Raw genomic sequence first — 16,663 nt, forward strand, 5'->3', positions numbered from 1 at the left:
TTCTTTTTGCATTTTTAAATGATAGATTCCAATTCCACCAAATTCCATCATACGAACCAAACACCTTCCGAGTTTTCTTTTTGCATTTTTAAAACCAAAAAACCAAGTGGGAGAGACAGTACAAGTGTGGCATGCACAATGTACAACTAGCAAAGCAGGAATGCAAGCATAAAAGAGGATTAAAAGTACAACATATATATTTGTGATGAGATTTCTAAAACACAAATATTAAAAGCATGCATATATCTGAACTGAAACAGCACATTGATGTTTTCTAAGATGTATCTTTGTTACTTGGCTTAATTGTATATAGTACTACTACTGTTATAACTTCTTCTAAAAGATTGATTTAAATCAAACAAAAGTCCATGTGCTTCCCTTCCTGGCTGCATATGATCGGACTAACGACGGGGGAGCACCGGACGGTCTTCCACCATTTCATATTGGACAACAAAGTTGTCCTGCAATGCAAATTAAACAATAATCAGTTATACTTCACAGCCATACACAGTGTATACCGCAGAACAAATGAAAAACTGAGGAACACCATGGTAACCGTTCATTTGTATGATATGCACATGTGCATACAAGTAATTTGTAAGTAATATTTCCAGTATGCACACGTGCATAGAAACCATAAAACATCTTCAATTACTTGTATGCACATGTGCATACCGTACAGATGAACGGTGATTAAGGTGTTCCTCATCTTTTTCATGTTTTTGAGGGTTTTCCACTGAACCCCTCTCTCTCTCTCTACATACCTACCTACCTATATATATATATATATATATAATATATATATATATGTGTGTGTGTGTGTGTGTAGAGAAGTTCAAACAAGAACATTAACTAAATAAGAGAACACGAAAACGGTCATATCACGTGCAAAATCGCATGTGATTTTACATTAACAGTCAAGGCAAGGTTGTGTCGGCGACATGGCCCCAGCCAAAGTCACATGAAACACAGGATTTTCCACGTTTTTATAAGTGTAAAATCAGATGCGTTGGTTACTGTTCTCGTATGAACCTCACTATATATATATCTATATATATATCTCGAGAGATAGAGAGGGGGGAGGTTCAAGTGAGAACAGGTCAAAATAAAAGAACACGAGAACAGTCGATTCATGTGAGATTTTACAATGGGATCGTGCCATAATCACATGTGATTTCAGTGTAAAATCACGTGATTTGGCCATTCTTGCGGTTCTCTTATTAGAAAGTTTAACAATGCAGAAATTCAATAAATCCAAACCTTTCGAATTGTTTCCCAGGTGTTGGGGTCAAAACAGTAGTAACAACCTCGCTCGTAAGTGCTTGTCTTAACTAGCAGTTCCATGTTTGGAGCCCTTGAGAACCATAGGCGTAGCTCTCGGTGATAAAACCATCCTCTATTGTGCCTGCAACAGAATGTTCAAAAGAATCAACCACGATAAGTTCATATGTTTGCAACACTTCCTGTTATACCATGAAGGATTAGGCTGGCCAAAGAAACCGAGTAGAAATCGAACTTAGGAAATAAAATACTTAAAGCTTCATATAAATCACTTGTATACTACTTGCCACAAGATACTTCTGCATTTGGTATGCATGACAGGACAGGACAGGATATTTTGGAAACTTGATCCATGTTTGGCAGTACTTTTATGTGGGACTGGATATTTAGGAAACAGGAGCAGAGTAGAACAAAGTGAAACAGGCGTGTTCCACCCCATGGAACAAGATGAAACAGACGTATATTTTACCAATATAACTTCAACATAAAACCTAATTCTCTTCTAGAACATCAAATACGCATCCATCTTTACATTTTATTCATTCCTTATATTTTATTTTACGATTTTTAAACTTTCACTTTACTGTCTTCAAAGTTTTATGTTTATATGGTTTCAATATTTTGGTTAATTTATGTAATTTATTGAACATTAATAATAAATACTAATATAGAAAAAGTATAACATAAAGATTGGAAATTATATAAACATCTTATTTTGGTGTCAATTTAATGTGTCTTAAACGAAAACTTTCTAATGATATATTTTTATAAAAATTATCTATTTTATTACAATTTAATAAATTACTTGATCAAAATATATAAACAACTCAACAGGGGTAAATTGGTCATTTATCTATTTTGTCTTATCAACCGCTTCACATTTGTTCTGTCCTGCCTGGATATTAAATGCACCCTTAAAGTAGGCGGGACAAAAATGAGTTTTTTTGGTCCCACCAAAATAGGTGGGACAATATTGGTAAATTATCAAACTACCCTACTAAAACTTTGCACAATTCTTTCACCCGGCTACCTCACTCTCTTACCTATGTCAAATTAAAACCCTAAAACTTTGTACAATTCTTTCACCCACACTTACCTCACTCTCAACCATCCTGTCCCGTCAGTGATATCAAATTAAAACCCTAAAACCATACAAGGATCAGATGCATACGAACACAAAAGAGAGAGTTAAATAAGGTGCGAATCAGGGCTTTCAAAGCATTACTACGTCATCCTTTTGTTTTCACACTTCCTGTTTGGGTAATAAATATTTGCAGGAGATAATTCATTTCTATCTATTCCTCAAGATCATAGGCGATGAGCCACATAAGGATAGTATGGCCATTAACGAATCAGCAAAAGAGTTAGGTTACGGCCAATGTCCTGCTCATTTTGCCGGTTAACTTTTATCATTTTAAGTTCTATTTATATGGTGTGAGAAGAAAGAGATGTAATTGTGATACTGCATTTACTTGATGCATTGCGAAATGAAAATGGGACCCACAGAGTACAGAATGATGAATGGATGAAAATGGTTCTGTTTAGAGCAGTTGGTACATTACCACTAAAAACAGCATGCTTGATTTGTTCAGTTGAGTCCAAGTGATTTAGGGGGTGTTTGGTTGGTTTTCCATTAAGTCCTGTTTGGATAAAGTTGTCTGTATAGATTAAGAATGCTTTTATTTGGGAGAGTTTTTTCCTAGGTGGAAGGAGCATGTTTTTTAATTGGGAGGTGTAGGTTTGGAAAGGCTTTTTGCATAAATTTCCCCCTTAGAAGCTTACTGAATAGGCCACTTTCTATATCATTAAGCCACTACCAAACAGTCATTAAGCTCATTAAGCTGCTAACAAACATGCCCTTACTCTGCAACAACTTAAGACTCAATTTTATCACGCTTTCCTAACCAAACCAAACCACACGAGCCCATATATCCCACCTGCGGGTGGGGTCGGCTCTGTCCAGGGAGCAGAGCAACTGTTTCCGTGAAGACCCCCTCCCCCCCCCCCAAACATGGAATGATGACTTAATAAGTGAGCTAACTTGCTGTGTAAATCAGCAGAGCAACTTACCCGAGCATTTGGTTAACTTTCTTGGAGCCGTATTTTCATCAAACTTAAGATCAAAACGGAGAAAAAAATACAAAAATATAAAATACTGAAAATGGAGAGGTGAAACGGTACATACAGTTCATTTGCTGCAAACAGCTGGGCTTCATCCTTCGGCATGCTGCAAAATGAGTAAATGTTGATTGTCAGAAAGCATATAACAAAACGAGCATTCAAGAGAGAAGAGAAAGTCACCTATAGAAAATATAAAACAAAGTCTCTGGAGAAAATCTCGAGAAACTATCTTGCTGCAATAAACAAATAGAAATGAGATCAGCTGAGATGGATATCTAAAGCTCATAAGCAGACAAAAGTTCACAGAGAATAATAGCTCACATTTAGGAGAGATGGTTGTTTGGTATTGAAACACTCGGGAATGGCAAAATGGGGCTCGCCCTTTGCAGATTCATCAGACCATGGAGATGAAAATTTCTTGTACAGATTGTCGGGAGAATTCAAGTTTAGACCTAGTGTCATCAGATCAATACCTAGAGCAAGGGGGGTCAAATCAGGATTGTTCATCCTTATGACATTCAATAAACCTAGCAATCCGAATCTGTCGGTAACAGATTGAGATGCCTGGGGTGACTTCAAATCCTGGTCCCGAAATGGGCTGACAAGGCGTATCTGCGACTGTTTTTGGAAGTGTTGATACTGCTGCATGAGTTGATCATAGGATCCTCCACCCGATACTGTGTTTGACAAGTTTACAGGTCTTGATCCAGTGGCAAGCATCCCCGAGTTTCTTGCCTAAAGAAATAGCATATCACACCTTTAGATAAATCTAAAAAAGTTCAAGGTGCATTTGGTACGCAGACAGAACTGGACATGTGAGAGTGACATAGGCGGGTGAAAGACTTGTGGAAGGTATTAGGGTTTAAATACTGACATGGGTAATTTAATAATTTATCATCTCCCTAATTTTGTTCCACCTATTTTGGTGGGGCAATAAAAATGCATTTTTGTCACACTCAGTCCTGTCCTGTCCCAGACCAAGGGAATGTTTGGTTGGTTTTCCATTAAGTTCTGTATGGATAAAGTTGTCTGTGTGAATTACTGTCTGTGTGGGAAGGTTTCTATTTTGGAGGGTTTTTCCATTAAGTTCTTAAGCGTGTTTTTTAATTGGGATGAGCAGCTTTAGAAAAAACTTGACTTTTTGCATAAAGTTTACCCCTAGAAGCTTACTGAATAAGCCACTACCAAACAGTCATGTATAGCTGACCGAATAAACTGTGGGTCTGCTAACAAGACCCTAAATGTAGCACCAAATGTGGGACAGGTTTTTGTTATGTCATGTCCTGTCTTGTTCCACACACCAAACGCACCCTTATAGAACTAAGGATCTGAATGTTTAAGATCAACACTGTAAAAACCAGATGAAAAGCCAACATTGCATCAAAATTGATATAATAAGCTCGTAATGGGAGTATACACCACCTCAGAACCATGAAAATGGAGATCTAGAGTGTTTGCAGGAATGTAGGAACCGCCATTTATTGGAGCATGCTGCTGTTGTTGATGTGATGAATATGCACCTCCCAAGCTGAATCCACCGGATCTTCCAACCTGAGAATCAAGAATAAATTAGTATCGTTTGGCTGGCTGGCTTATGAGAAACTTGCTGCAATATAAATAGCATTTAAAATAAGACGTACAGGCAAATGTTGCTGGGATTGCATCATAGACACCACATTATCACGAAGTTGTTCCTTCTGGTGCATATTAACCGGAAAATCAGCATTACCACCTGTTACAGAAAAAAGGCCATGATCAATAATGAGTACTATTTACCCCATGAAAAAGGACACATTCCAGACTCATTGGTGAGATATACAAGTAATGCAATTTGATGAGATAAAAAACAACCTTTCTTGGTTATTGGGATAAGAGGAATCAAGTACATTTTGTAAATGAAAAGTCGGATTCTTTTGGAGGTACTATAGACTTAAATTTCACTCTTGCGACACACATTTCTATTTCTAACATGAAAACTACTCCACATTAAGCATCGTTCCTATGGAAAAACAAAGCCAGAAAGCAGAAGCATAACACAGATCAATGCTCCCAGAATGTCAAATGACGCTTTCTGTTGCCAGTCTAGAAAAATAACTGAATTTTACATAATATATGATATGATCAAAGTCGAAAGAACTCCAAGAGGATGGCAGCTACAATCATAATAATACTGACAGAAAGATTTAACAGAACAACAACAACAACAACAACAACAACAACAACAACAACAACAACAACAATAACAACAACAACAGCAGCAACTAGCGGTATGCATTGCCGCATTGGGTTGAAACGGGGCAAAACTGAAAATTTTAATTATTTGAAATGAAAAGCCGAACTGATTGAAGCCAATGTGGTATCAGTTCAGTTCCTGTTTGGAAACAGCTGGGTCTCAAACCCGACCATGAACCGAATACACACTTAGGCTTGTTTTAATTTAAAAAAATATAAACCTAAAACAGCGTCGTTTCAAGTTTGAAAATAAAAATAGAAGTGGTTCAGTTCCAGTTTGAACCAGACCGAGCCAAACTCGGAACTGATTTTTGAAGAAATCTTGAACCAAGAACCGAACTGAAGATAGCGGGTTTGGTCCAGTCCTGGTTCAATTCTTCAGTTTCATCGATCTGGATTGAGTTTTACCGACCCCAACAACAGTAGATATAAAAAAGATAAATTTTACATGATTTACAAATCATTCACCATCCTGGTGGTAAACATAAAGCAGAATGTCAGTGTCTCCTGTTTGTATTAATGTTTGATTCTTGATCAAACTTGAACCAAGCAACTTTCCCAGTATTTGATGTTAAGTGTCACCTGTCTACATCGCAGAGAAACTAAGAATCAAGTAACTTGCGGAATAAATTTAAGAAGTTGAGACCTTTGGTACAGCGACTGCATCCAAAGCTACCTTGATTCTTTTTAAGGAATGTCAACATTAAATATATGCAAAAGAAGCAGGTGAAATCTAATGTGGGGAATGAGATGGATGCTTCATATTAATCATATAAAATAGAATCTAGTTCTCTATCTGATTATGGTTATACAACAATAAACATACCTCCCATATTCTCAAATGGGACGGAGAACAATATTACTTTGAAACTGATAGATTGGTCGTAAGACAACGAAACTAGCTTGAAGAAGGATAGGGCTTTACTATTTCCATCCAAGCTACACTTATACCCATAGAATGGAAAATTAGGGCTTTAATATTTCCGGCCACACTACTCTTCAGGTCTCTTCACCCTTCATTTCCAAGCCTCCAGAAGGCAATGATTTGCACATAAAAGTAACAAGAGATTCTTGGATTATGATTTTTCCCCAAAACAGAGTTTGAGATGAGGAAGGTGAAGCGAGTATGTAAGATGGAAAAGAAGAGAGGATCAAAGCTTTAAGTTTATGAGGGGATCGGTGGGGTTGGTAGAGTTTGGAGCTTTCTCTAATCTTGATACACGTGGAATGTTGGTGTGTCGGTGTAGTTTGGAGCTCTCTCATCTTGATACACGTAAGACTGTCAGATAATCACATTGACCAGGACTGTACCCTGTTCTTTTATTAAATTAGTCTACCTCAACCGAGTTATCGCACTTAATGCAGTTGCTTAGAGTTACTGCAAAAGGAATATGAATTATTTCGGTATATTCCATACAGTTGCTCAGAACTACTAGAAAGGGAGTATGAATAATTCAGTATACATTTTCTGGTTTTTGATACTTGCTTCTTTATCTTCAACATGTATTGTACATATGCAATGTCACTATTCAAACACAGCAGTATAGCCAGTAATCCATCAGTTCACCTATTTCATTATCATACTGTTTTGCTTCTCACATTAAGATAATACTAGAAATCCATCTCAATATCACCATTACTTCCCCCTCTTCTGATATCAACTGAGACTGAGATCAAGACGTTAATTAAAGCCAATGAGAAGTATAAGTAGGCTCAGAGCTAGCCGTTTTTATTAAGATATTAAAAAGAAATGGTGTTTCTACTCCTCTGACATGCAGGGTCGTATTGTTGTAAGTTAATTAATATGCTTTGTGCTGCTTGATTGGATATCTATAACTCCTTGAAGATTATAATTATGTAACACAGCATTAATCCTGTGTTACAAACAATTCTGAAACCTTATACCAACTAGATAAGATAGCAGAATCTAGGCCATTTCTCTCAATTTAACACACACAAGATAAAGGAACGGACAATTATCAAATTATATAAATGATGAACTCTGCAGAACACTAAGATGCACCTTTTAACAGATTTACATAGTATCCAAATTATACAAGCTCAGCAAAATGAACAAAAATGGCAAAACCTGGTACTGAACTAGCTGTCAGTTATAGTTCTCGAATTTAACAACTTCACCACGAAAAATTAGAAGGACGCACAGGTCTTTAAATATAAAACTCTGTACAAACATAATAGATGGGGTCCTTTCTCTTCTAGTTGGTAGGGTAAGGATAGATAGCTCATTGAAAATTTAATAGGATGCTCGTTAGTGAAAAAAAACTTGGCGGCCGTGACTGATGCAGGACAGAATTAAGTCACACAATTGATTCTACTAAATGAGTAACTGGGATTCAAGGATGTGCACCCTAACAGCAGGTTCCCTTAGCATTCCTACTCCTACCTATGATAGATGGTTTCATACCAAATGTTGCTTTACTCAGGATAAAATATGTAAATAGGAGAAACCTTTTAATCAACAATAACAGAAATTGTATGGCCTGCAAACAGATGCAAGAAAGCCATAATAAAACTCTACGCTCCTGCTGTGGGGCAGAACAACTAAATAAACAATGACCACTCAAAAGTTCACACCATTTAACGAAAAAAAAACTAAATCACCAACAAAGATAATGAAGAATGCTATTAGTGACCTACCAACTTAAGTTGTCTGAGTTATGAACATCTCTTATGTAATCTACATCAGCTTGGCAAAATAAAAGTATCAAAAAAAGGGCACCAAGTCCAAAATAATACAACATCTTCAGTACTTCCTCATGAACTGCAAAGATATGAGATTGACACTAGAACATTTCCTTGACAAGAACATGAGAGGAGCCAAGTTCTACACAAACAACACAAGGAATGTAGAGAAGATGACTAATGTACCTTTGTATCCAGGTAAAGCAGGAAAATCTTCATTTTGAATGCTGAATTCTTGGTTTTGTTGCATAAAACCCACATTTTGCCTGCGCGCCAATCCCCCTGCATAGTAATAAGCAAAGAAATTACTGTAATGTCCTGCTTACAGCATAATAAGATTAAACAAGAAGGTGATGCAGGTCTCATATGGTTCAGTAGCTATAGTACCTAGCTGTCTTTGAGAACCACCAGCAGAGCTAAGATGCCCACTTAACTGAGGGAAATCGTTCATGTCAAAAGAATGGTCACGATTCAGTTCAGATAACAATGCCATCGAACTTAAATGATTATTCCCTGCTTGAAATTGATTTTGCGAGAGTGGCCCCCCAGCTGCAGAGTAAGAATTTCCTAGCAGAGATACCATCTGGGGTGCTAAAGTTTCAGCAGTCATTCAAACAACACACCAAGTTACTTTTTGGTAGAACATGAAGGCTTTATCTTCATGTATTTGATTTAACATACAATTCAGACATGCTATACAATGTAGCATGAGTGGAGTGCTCCAAAAATGGTTAAGAAAAATATCAAAAATGCATAATATACATGCTAGAGGATCCATGACTGCAGCGACATGCACTTGAATTTAACAAATCATCATAACATTCTAGAAAAGCAAAGATATTGCAAAATGTTGTGGTCCAACGTTACCAGTTAGATTCAAGCGAGAAGCAACCCCAGGCATATTCAGTCCACCAGAGCTTAAACTTCTTCCAATGTTTCCACCATTAACAAGGTTACCCATTGCCATTGAGCTTATAATTTGTTCTCTGTTCCCTAAACTTTGTGCTATACCTGACCCTGAAATTGTACTCTTAAACATATGAGGAGCTGGAGAAAGGAATCAAAGATGTGATAATAATAAACGACAAAACTCCATGTTTTACTCAAACTGATACGGTGATACCATACCATACCTCCATTGTTTGTAATCCCAGAAAGTCCAAGGGAGCTGGCAGCAGATTGCTTCATCCAAAAGAAAGCACACAAAAAACAATGTGTAGATGAGAATGAGCACAATCATATTGATAAGAAATTTAGGATGCATTGTATTAGTAACGATAGTATGAGAATAGCTCATACAGATACATGTGGGTGCAGAGGAGTGATTCAGGTTGATTAATCATAAAGCAACTTTATGAAATCTTAGCATATGGGAGGGTGGATGGGATGACTAAGAGTAAGAAATGACAAAAGCTTATCCTTTTTGTGTATTTTATATCCCTTAATACTTCATTATATTTCTAATGAATGGATTAAGGGGTTGCATTATACCAATTTCAACAAAAAAAAAAAGTTATAGGTATAGTTGAACAGCACCGCATACTCCTTCCATCCTTACTTCTAAACATGAAAGGAGGGGAAGAGAGATGGAAGTGTACAAAAAGGGTGACTAATGACTTCAAAAGTTTTCCAAAATCATAATACCTGAGAAAGTGCAACAGGAAGATTATTTACTGCATATCGTCCATTAGATATACTTCCCGCAGGTGGTTGTACACCATTCAAAGGACCATTTAATCCCGAATTTCTTGATGTGTATGCCCCAGGCATGCTGGGCATGTTGAAGTTCCCATTTATGCTTCGCAACCCTAGTACGTCTTTTTACCAAAGTGAGTGTACGGAAATCCCATAAGAAATGAAATGGTAAAGATTGAAAACTTGAACGCACCTATTGCATCAGTATGGTTCATATCAGCAGCAGAGGAGCCTAACTGAGCAGAAAATGCTGTAGTAAAAGCTCTTCCAGTGGCGTCTGGAAAAGTTGATGTTGAGCCATTCACACCTGACTGCAGACCAAAAATCATTCAACTTCAACAGTATATAAATTGAGATTGTAATGCATGAATGCAGATTGACATTGCCTACTAAGCACCAGTTTATCCAACTACAACCAGTGTTAATGCATTGAGTTTAAGCATTGTAAATGTTGTGTAGAAGCAGAATTAAACTAAGCTGTTAGTTTTTCCACTAAAGCCTGAAGCACATCAGCACTTCAGTAGCAAAGCACAATATTACTAGAAATCCATTACAACTAAAATAAGTATGGAGTATAGAAAATACATTAAGTATCCCGGACATTGTAGAGGAACGCCAAGACAAATGGCATCAAATCATTCTACTCCGCTCTTGTTTGTATGGGTTTTATTTTTGTAACACTGCTACTCTGAGATAAGAAAGAGCAGACATGACAGGATTAGTAAAGGTAAACAAGAGCTTAAAAATACATGGCAAAATGGTCCTATTTAATTGAAGTAAATAAGAACTGCAAGCTCAAACTCACAACCAGTCTGTAACTATGCTGGCCAATCTTACCGCTGATGATTGCTGTTCCCTGTCTTCCTGGCCTACACCAGGCCATAAAAGATAAAACAATATTGACATGAATTACCAGGCCAAACAGATGAGAAAATAAAACGACAACAGTCACAGTCTCTGTCCAACTAATGAAACTAAATCATATCTCTTAGAACTTTCAAAAGCACTCAAGGAGGTTGACTTTTTGAAAATTCCCAAAAATTTCCATGGCATCATGAGACCTTTCAAGAGAAAATCAAAATAAGATCTAGTCATGGAACTAACATTTCTCTTCATTAAGTATGACAGGAACAATATAGTCAGATAATAGGGTAATTGGCTTCAAATTATGTGCACATACAGCCATTGACTTTTGCAGATGCATTCACACTCCATCAATATCTAAACCCAAGGCTTATAGCAAAATTATAATAATACTACAAAACAAGTAATGTCTCAAGAAAACGTGCACAAAAGGAACAATACTCAATTAGGAGACACGTGAGGATTACTAGATTGTTTAGGTTACAATGGTGTTGCACGTTTCGCGATCATGATATAAATTGACATGCAATGTATCCAGAATTACGCCAGAACAACATATACAAGGCTTTGACATCCATATTTATATTCCATATATGAAGCATATGACTTATCTATTGTGGTCTATGTGCATACTCCAATGCAAACCAAGCTCAACTCACCAACCACTTGGCTAGTTAAGTTGAAGAAACAACAAATGGCACTAAGTGCTAAATTATAAATACGTCAAATTTACAATGATGGAAATCAATTGCCATGTGAAGATCAAATGTTTATAATGATTGTTATCTAAAATAAGATATGTTCATGACATTTGCCAAGTAAAATAAGATATGTTCATAACTCGTCTATGAAATATAGATATTTTCCCAGGCTTACAAAATTTACCAAACCTTAAGAGTAACCATTCACTAGACCACAATATTATAAAAATCAGTTGATTATATGCAAACAAACTGCAGAACCTCTCTAAAACACCAAACATACTTGTATCAACCAAAAAGGTGGATAGAAATGTCAAGACGATTTTGGCGTTTAGGAACGTGTTTGAATTTCTGAAATTATTACAGAATTGCACCTTTCACTTTTAAATTTAATAGAATAGTGACACTATTCAAAGCGAAAATGGCAGGTAATCTAAAGTACTACCACGTGGGCATCATCAGACCGTTTACGATTAAATGAAACCACTATAGATGTATGAGCTGCCAAATAGCTTATCGTAACTCCAAAAAGGTGGATGGGAAATGTATAGATTTATATGTCAGAATTGGAAGAAAATTACAAAAAAAAAAAAAAGCACATTACAACTAAAACCTATGAGTAAGTCACCGGTCCTTGAACCCGTAATGATGATGCTTTGGTGGGCATAAATTTAAATGAATAGTATTACTTGTATATTGTATCAAGTAACCAGTTGACACTCCATCTTTGTTTCCCATTTGGGCGAATACAACCCATGAAGAAATTATCATTTCCAGTCTTTAGAATTTGAAGAGATACTGCAAACACAAATGGCACTCCTTCCACTATGAGCTATATTTGATTTGGCATACCAAGCTTAGTACTTTGTTCAAATGTTTAATACCAACATTTTTCATTTGTAGTTTAGAGCAATTAGCTTTCTCAACATCCAAATTATCGTATCAACAAAAGATTGACAAATTAGATGTTTCGAGATCTAAAGTCAAAGGGTAGCTCTTTTTTAAGAGGAAGCCTCAACATTTTGTCAATTTTCTTGTTGGCGAGCTCTACATTACTCTTTTACAGATAATAAAAACAAAATTTTTTCCATCGCATTTACCTCGTTTAAAATCGATGAAATTAACTCAAAATCTCAACTTACATTTCACGTTTCTCATATCTAACCAGTAGCGCAACAGATTAAACCTAACAATTAACAATTGACGTGATCATCCTAAGATCAAATTGACCAACATAGACTCATTTACCATTACGAAAAACACTCAGACCTAACGACAAACTCCGGAGTGAAAACCGATTCGAACTTCAATTTAAGCAAAATTCACGATTGAAATCCATCGATAACATTTGATCGATTCGAGAATAAGAAACAAGAGATTATACCGAACGTGATTGATCGATGATATGATGTAAATAAGTGATCGGTGTATGCACACAGTCGCGATCTTCTTCTTCTTCGTCCTCAAGTCCTGAGAGTATGTATGTGTGAAGCTCGGGGTTTTTTTGGTGGTTTTATTGAAACGTATTTGATTTCATCATTCCTCAATAACCCTCATTTCTATTTATAACTCTTTTTGTTTTTTGTCTTTTTTTTTATAAAAAGTTTGAAGTTTTAACGGGGCAAATTGCATGAAAAAATAACTTACTTTTAACTTGATTTTTATTTTGGATAACATATTTTCAAAACTTTCATTTTGACACCTAAAATGTAAAATTTTAAACATTTAAGTATTTAGGTAATCGGTTAAGCATTAACCGGTTACTATGCTTAACCGATTACTATGCTGATGTGACGAGTGATATTAACATAGATATCTTAATAATAAGTTGGATATTACATCAGCATAGTAACCGGTTAATACTTCAATCGGTTACTCGAATACTTAAATATTTAAAACTTTACATCTTAGTTATCAAAATGAAAATAAAACCCAGCACTTGCCTTTAAAAGTCCAGTCTTTATGCATATCTATTACGGTATATATAACTATAATTCTTATAATTTTTTACCCGTATGAAATGATTCAGATTTCAATGAACATATAAATAGCTGTTAACTTGTTACAGCAAATATGAACATAATCTTGATTGTGGAAGTCTCAAATTGGCTAATCATCGACAACTAAACTCATATATATATATACATATATATATATATATATATATATATATATATATATATATATATATAAACCACTCATTTTCTATAAAGGTTTTTCTGGAAAGATATTCAAATTGATCAGATATATTTTTAAGTGGTATCAGAGTCGGGGTCTAGCACCACTGGACACACTCTTTCATCTCCAGTCTTAGGGACACTGTCTAGCCTTCATTTGAGAGCTTGTGTTGGAAACTCACATCGGCTAGACTTAGATCATCAAACATATATATGTGTATGAACCTCTCATCTCTTTATATGATTTTTTTTAGTGAAATATCAAGATGGGTCCCACATATATTCATACTGACATCATTAGATACGTGTAAGTGCTGCGTCAGTATCAAAATTGGTGTTAGGTTGTTAATGACGAAAATGTATATTGCACGAGATACATGAGAAACATAAATTTGGCAGTCTGGTGTCTTTTAAAATCAAATAGCAAGTTTTAGGCGAGGGTGATCAACTAATGCCTTTTTATCTGGTTTTTGGTAGTTTCATAAGTAACAAAAATATTAAATGAACAATTACCAGAAGTAACAATTTGCCTGATTTCTGATCATTCCCCAAGTGAGCGACTTTTCTAGGGTTGTGACACACACAACAATTGTAACCACTAAGTTTTTATCAGGGCCGACTTCTTGCAATCAAAATTTGTCTGGATTAATTCAATCATAACCCGTGATACCCTTCCAAAAAAATATTGAAAATGTATGTATATGGAGATGGTACGTAACTACGTAATTGTCTGATGCACATATTAACATCGACTCAACAATCATATTACATTCAAGAAATAAAATGATATCGGGTTCATCGGATTGTGTTGGGTTCAAATAACTGTAACTCAATTCCAACCAAATACCTATGGTTCAAATATTTTACAACTCAATTAGACATTAAATTGCTTCAGTTAAATTATTTTGTATTGGGTTAGATTGGACTGATCGGATGTCGGGTTATTAAACACCCATTTAATCCTATGTTAGCCTTTTTATTACATTTTAGTCCAAAATGCTTGTCTATGAAAACATGGGCTTTATAGTCCAAGATATTATGGGGTATTTGGATGATCACTAGATACTTAGATAGTGCATATGCATGCTTACAAATTTTAGCATATTTATCCCAACTAAATATATATTGACTTTGTTTGATTTTGATCCTTATATATTTTTAGGATAAATTGCATGAAAAAGTAACGTACCTTAACTTGATTTATATTTTGGTTAACGTATTCTCAGAACTTCCATTTTGGTACCTAATATGTAAAGTTTTAAACATTTAGGTATCTGAGTAACTAGTTGAAACATTAACAAGTTTCCATGCTGATATGGCGAGTGATAGAATGAAATTGGATTAAATAACAAATAACAACACACAAATAAGCTTTTAATGATATATATATATATATATATATACTACTTTATTAAGCATTTTCATCCAAAGTCTTAAAGTCTTAAATTTATAAATACCCAAAATACCCCTTTACCTTTGATGCATAAACTACAAGTTATTATGCGTCATAAATCTGGGCTCATTCAAAAAGGAAAGCATGGTCGGCCCCACCATAAAGACTACTATCACCGTATCACTTCAATAATGCTTCAGTTTCCTTTTATACATATCTATATCTATATCTATATCTATATCTATCTATACTACACTCAAAGCTTCAAATTATCACTGATGTGTTGATTTAGGTTACCAGACACTTTCAAGCAGGCTCATCATTCCCGATTCAAGCACGCTCACGTGCTCGATTGCAGGTTTCCAAGACGCCGATTGAGGCTCCAAGACGACGATTGAGGCCTCCAAGACGACGATTGAGGCCTCCAAGACGACGATTGAAGCCTCCAACACGCTCGATTGCAAGGTCTTAGTTTTGGCTCCTTTCGATTCATACCTCCACCTCCCAATTCTTCTTCAATTCACTGTCGTAATCCGATATTGATTAGGTCTTTTTGTGGGTTTGAGAAGTTCAGACCCGTCTCCCCAAATTATTCAACTGTTCGTAATCGATTTCCGATAGTTACAGGTATGGCCTTGACCTTTTTATTGTGAATTTGAGTTGGGATTTTTTGTTCTTCAAGGAATTGTGGGTTTGATTCCGTATACATGTGGGTTGCTTTTCTTTTGATTAATTAATGAAGTTACGATTTTGGATTGATTTTGAATGTTATCTTTCGTTCTTTTGGATTCAGATCTAGGGTTTGAGATTGTAAATTGTAAGAAATTCTACATTCAGAAGTATTCAACCATTGCAAACTGCTTCTTTTCATAGTTTTCAACTCTCATAATCAGATTACCAACATTCAAACTTTCCATTGAGTATGCTTTCTGATTCAGAATAGGTCAATTGAGCATTGGGAGTAGAAATTAACTGGTTTCTTACAAATTTCTATAACTCATGACAATGTATTTTTATGTACTCGTGTAGGAGGATTCGTAGTTAAAGAAATTTTTGTGTAAAACCCTCTGTTGGTATGAGACATTGACATGTGTAGATCTGCTGGTTCTTCCTTCTCCTGTTTGTGGAGGTTAATTGTTGCTATTTTTTTGCAGTCATGGCAGGCGTAGCACCAGAAGGTTCTCAGTTTGACACTCGCCAATTTGATACAAAAATGAATGAGCTGTAAGTTTGTGCAATTTTTAGATATCCTTTCTTGCAAGRAAAATCCCACAGGCATTGTTGCTTGTTTGAAAGGTAAGGTTATCTGTTTATATGCTCGATGGCCAGATGATGATATTGATAACAGAAAACCAACCATTATGGATTCGTTATTTAATATATACTATATGTTGGCTTACTTGTGCGAAATAGTATTATCATTTTAGRAAATAACGCACTAATTTTTGAGCACGTGCCGTTAATCACTTGTTTATCTTAGTTCAACCCATCTTGCT

The 16,663-nt window shown here is 35.7% G+C and overlaps 1 protein-coding gene, 1 long non-coding RNA gene and 1 other non-coding gene across 4 annotated transcripts; 2 read left to right on the forward strand and 1 right to left on the reverse strand.

Moving 5' to 3' along the window:
• Positions 1 to 179: 179 nt before the first annotated feature.
• On the reverse strand, positions 180 to 13,131 carry LOC112529595 (probable NOT transcription complex subunit VIP2). Of its 2 annotated transcripts, none has more exons than XM_025140919.1 (15): positions 12,982 to 13,131; positions 10,618 to 10,720; positions 10,226 to 10,343; positions 9,982 to 10,145; positions 9,471 to 9,519; positions 9,205 to 9,354; positions 8,725 to 8,928; positions 8,524 to 8,619; positions 5,043 to 5,134; positions 4,825 to 4,953; positions 3,724 to 4,137; positions 3,583 to 3,635; positions 3,467 to 3,508; positions 1,261 to 1,405; positions 180 to 461 (listed from the first exon to the last, which is right to left on the reverse strand). In XM_025140919.1, exons 2-15 carry the CDS (start codon positions 10,633 to 10,635, stop codon positions 402 to 404), a joined length of 1,734 nt encoding a protein of 577 aa, XP_024996687.1. In that variant the 5' UTR covers positions 10,636 to 10,720; positions 12,982 to 13,131; the 3' UTR covers positions 180 to 401. The 2 variants fall into 2 exon arrangements, with proteins under 2 accessions (XP_024996687.1, XP_024996686.1); XM_025140918.1 differs by having other exon boundaries at positions 9,982 to 10,154; positions 12,982 to 13,096.
• On the forward strand, positions 10,235 to 10,315 carry LOC112499735. Its single transcript, XR_003067265.1, has one exon. It is a non-coding gene; the product is annotated as a small nucleolar RNA snoR35 (small nucleolar RNA).
• Positions 13,132 to 15,398: 2,267 nt separating the features above from the next.
• On the forward strand, positions 15,399 to 16,648 carry LOC112499620. Its single transcript, XR_003067244.1, has 3 exons — positions 15,399 to 15,632; positions 15,715 to 15,794; positions 16,322 to 16,648. It is a non-coding gene; the product is annotated as an uncharacterized LOC112499620 (long non-coding RNA).
• The last annotated feature ends 15 nt before the right edge of the window (positions 16,649 to 16,663 follow it).

The sequence above is a fragment of the Cynara cardunculus genome (genome assembly GCF_001531365.2).
Source record: "Cynara cardunculus var. scolymus isolate 2C chromosome LG 16, CcrdV1, whole genome shotgun sequence".
Lineage (NCBI taxonomy): Eukaryota > Viridiplantae > Streptophyta > Magnoliopsida > Asterales > Asteraceae > Cynara > Cynara cardunculus.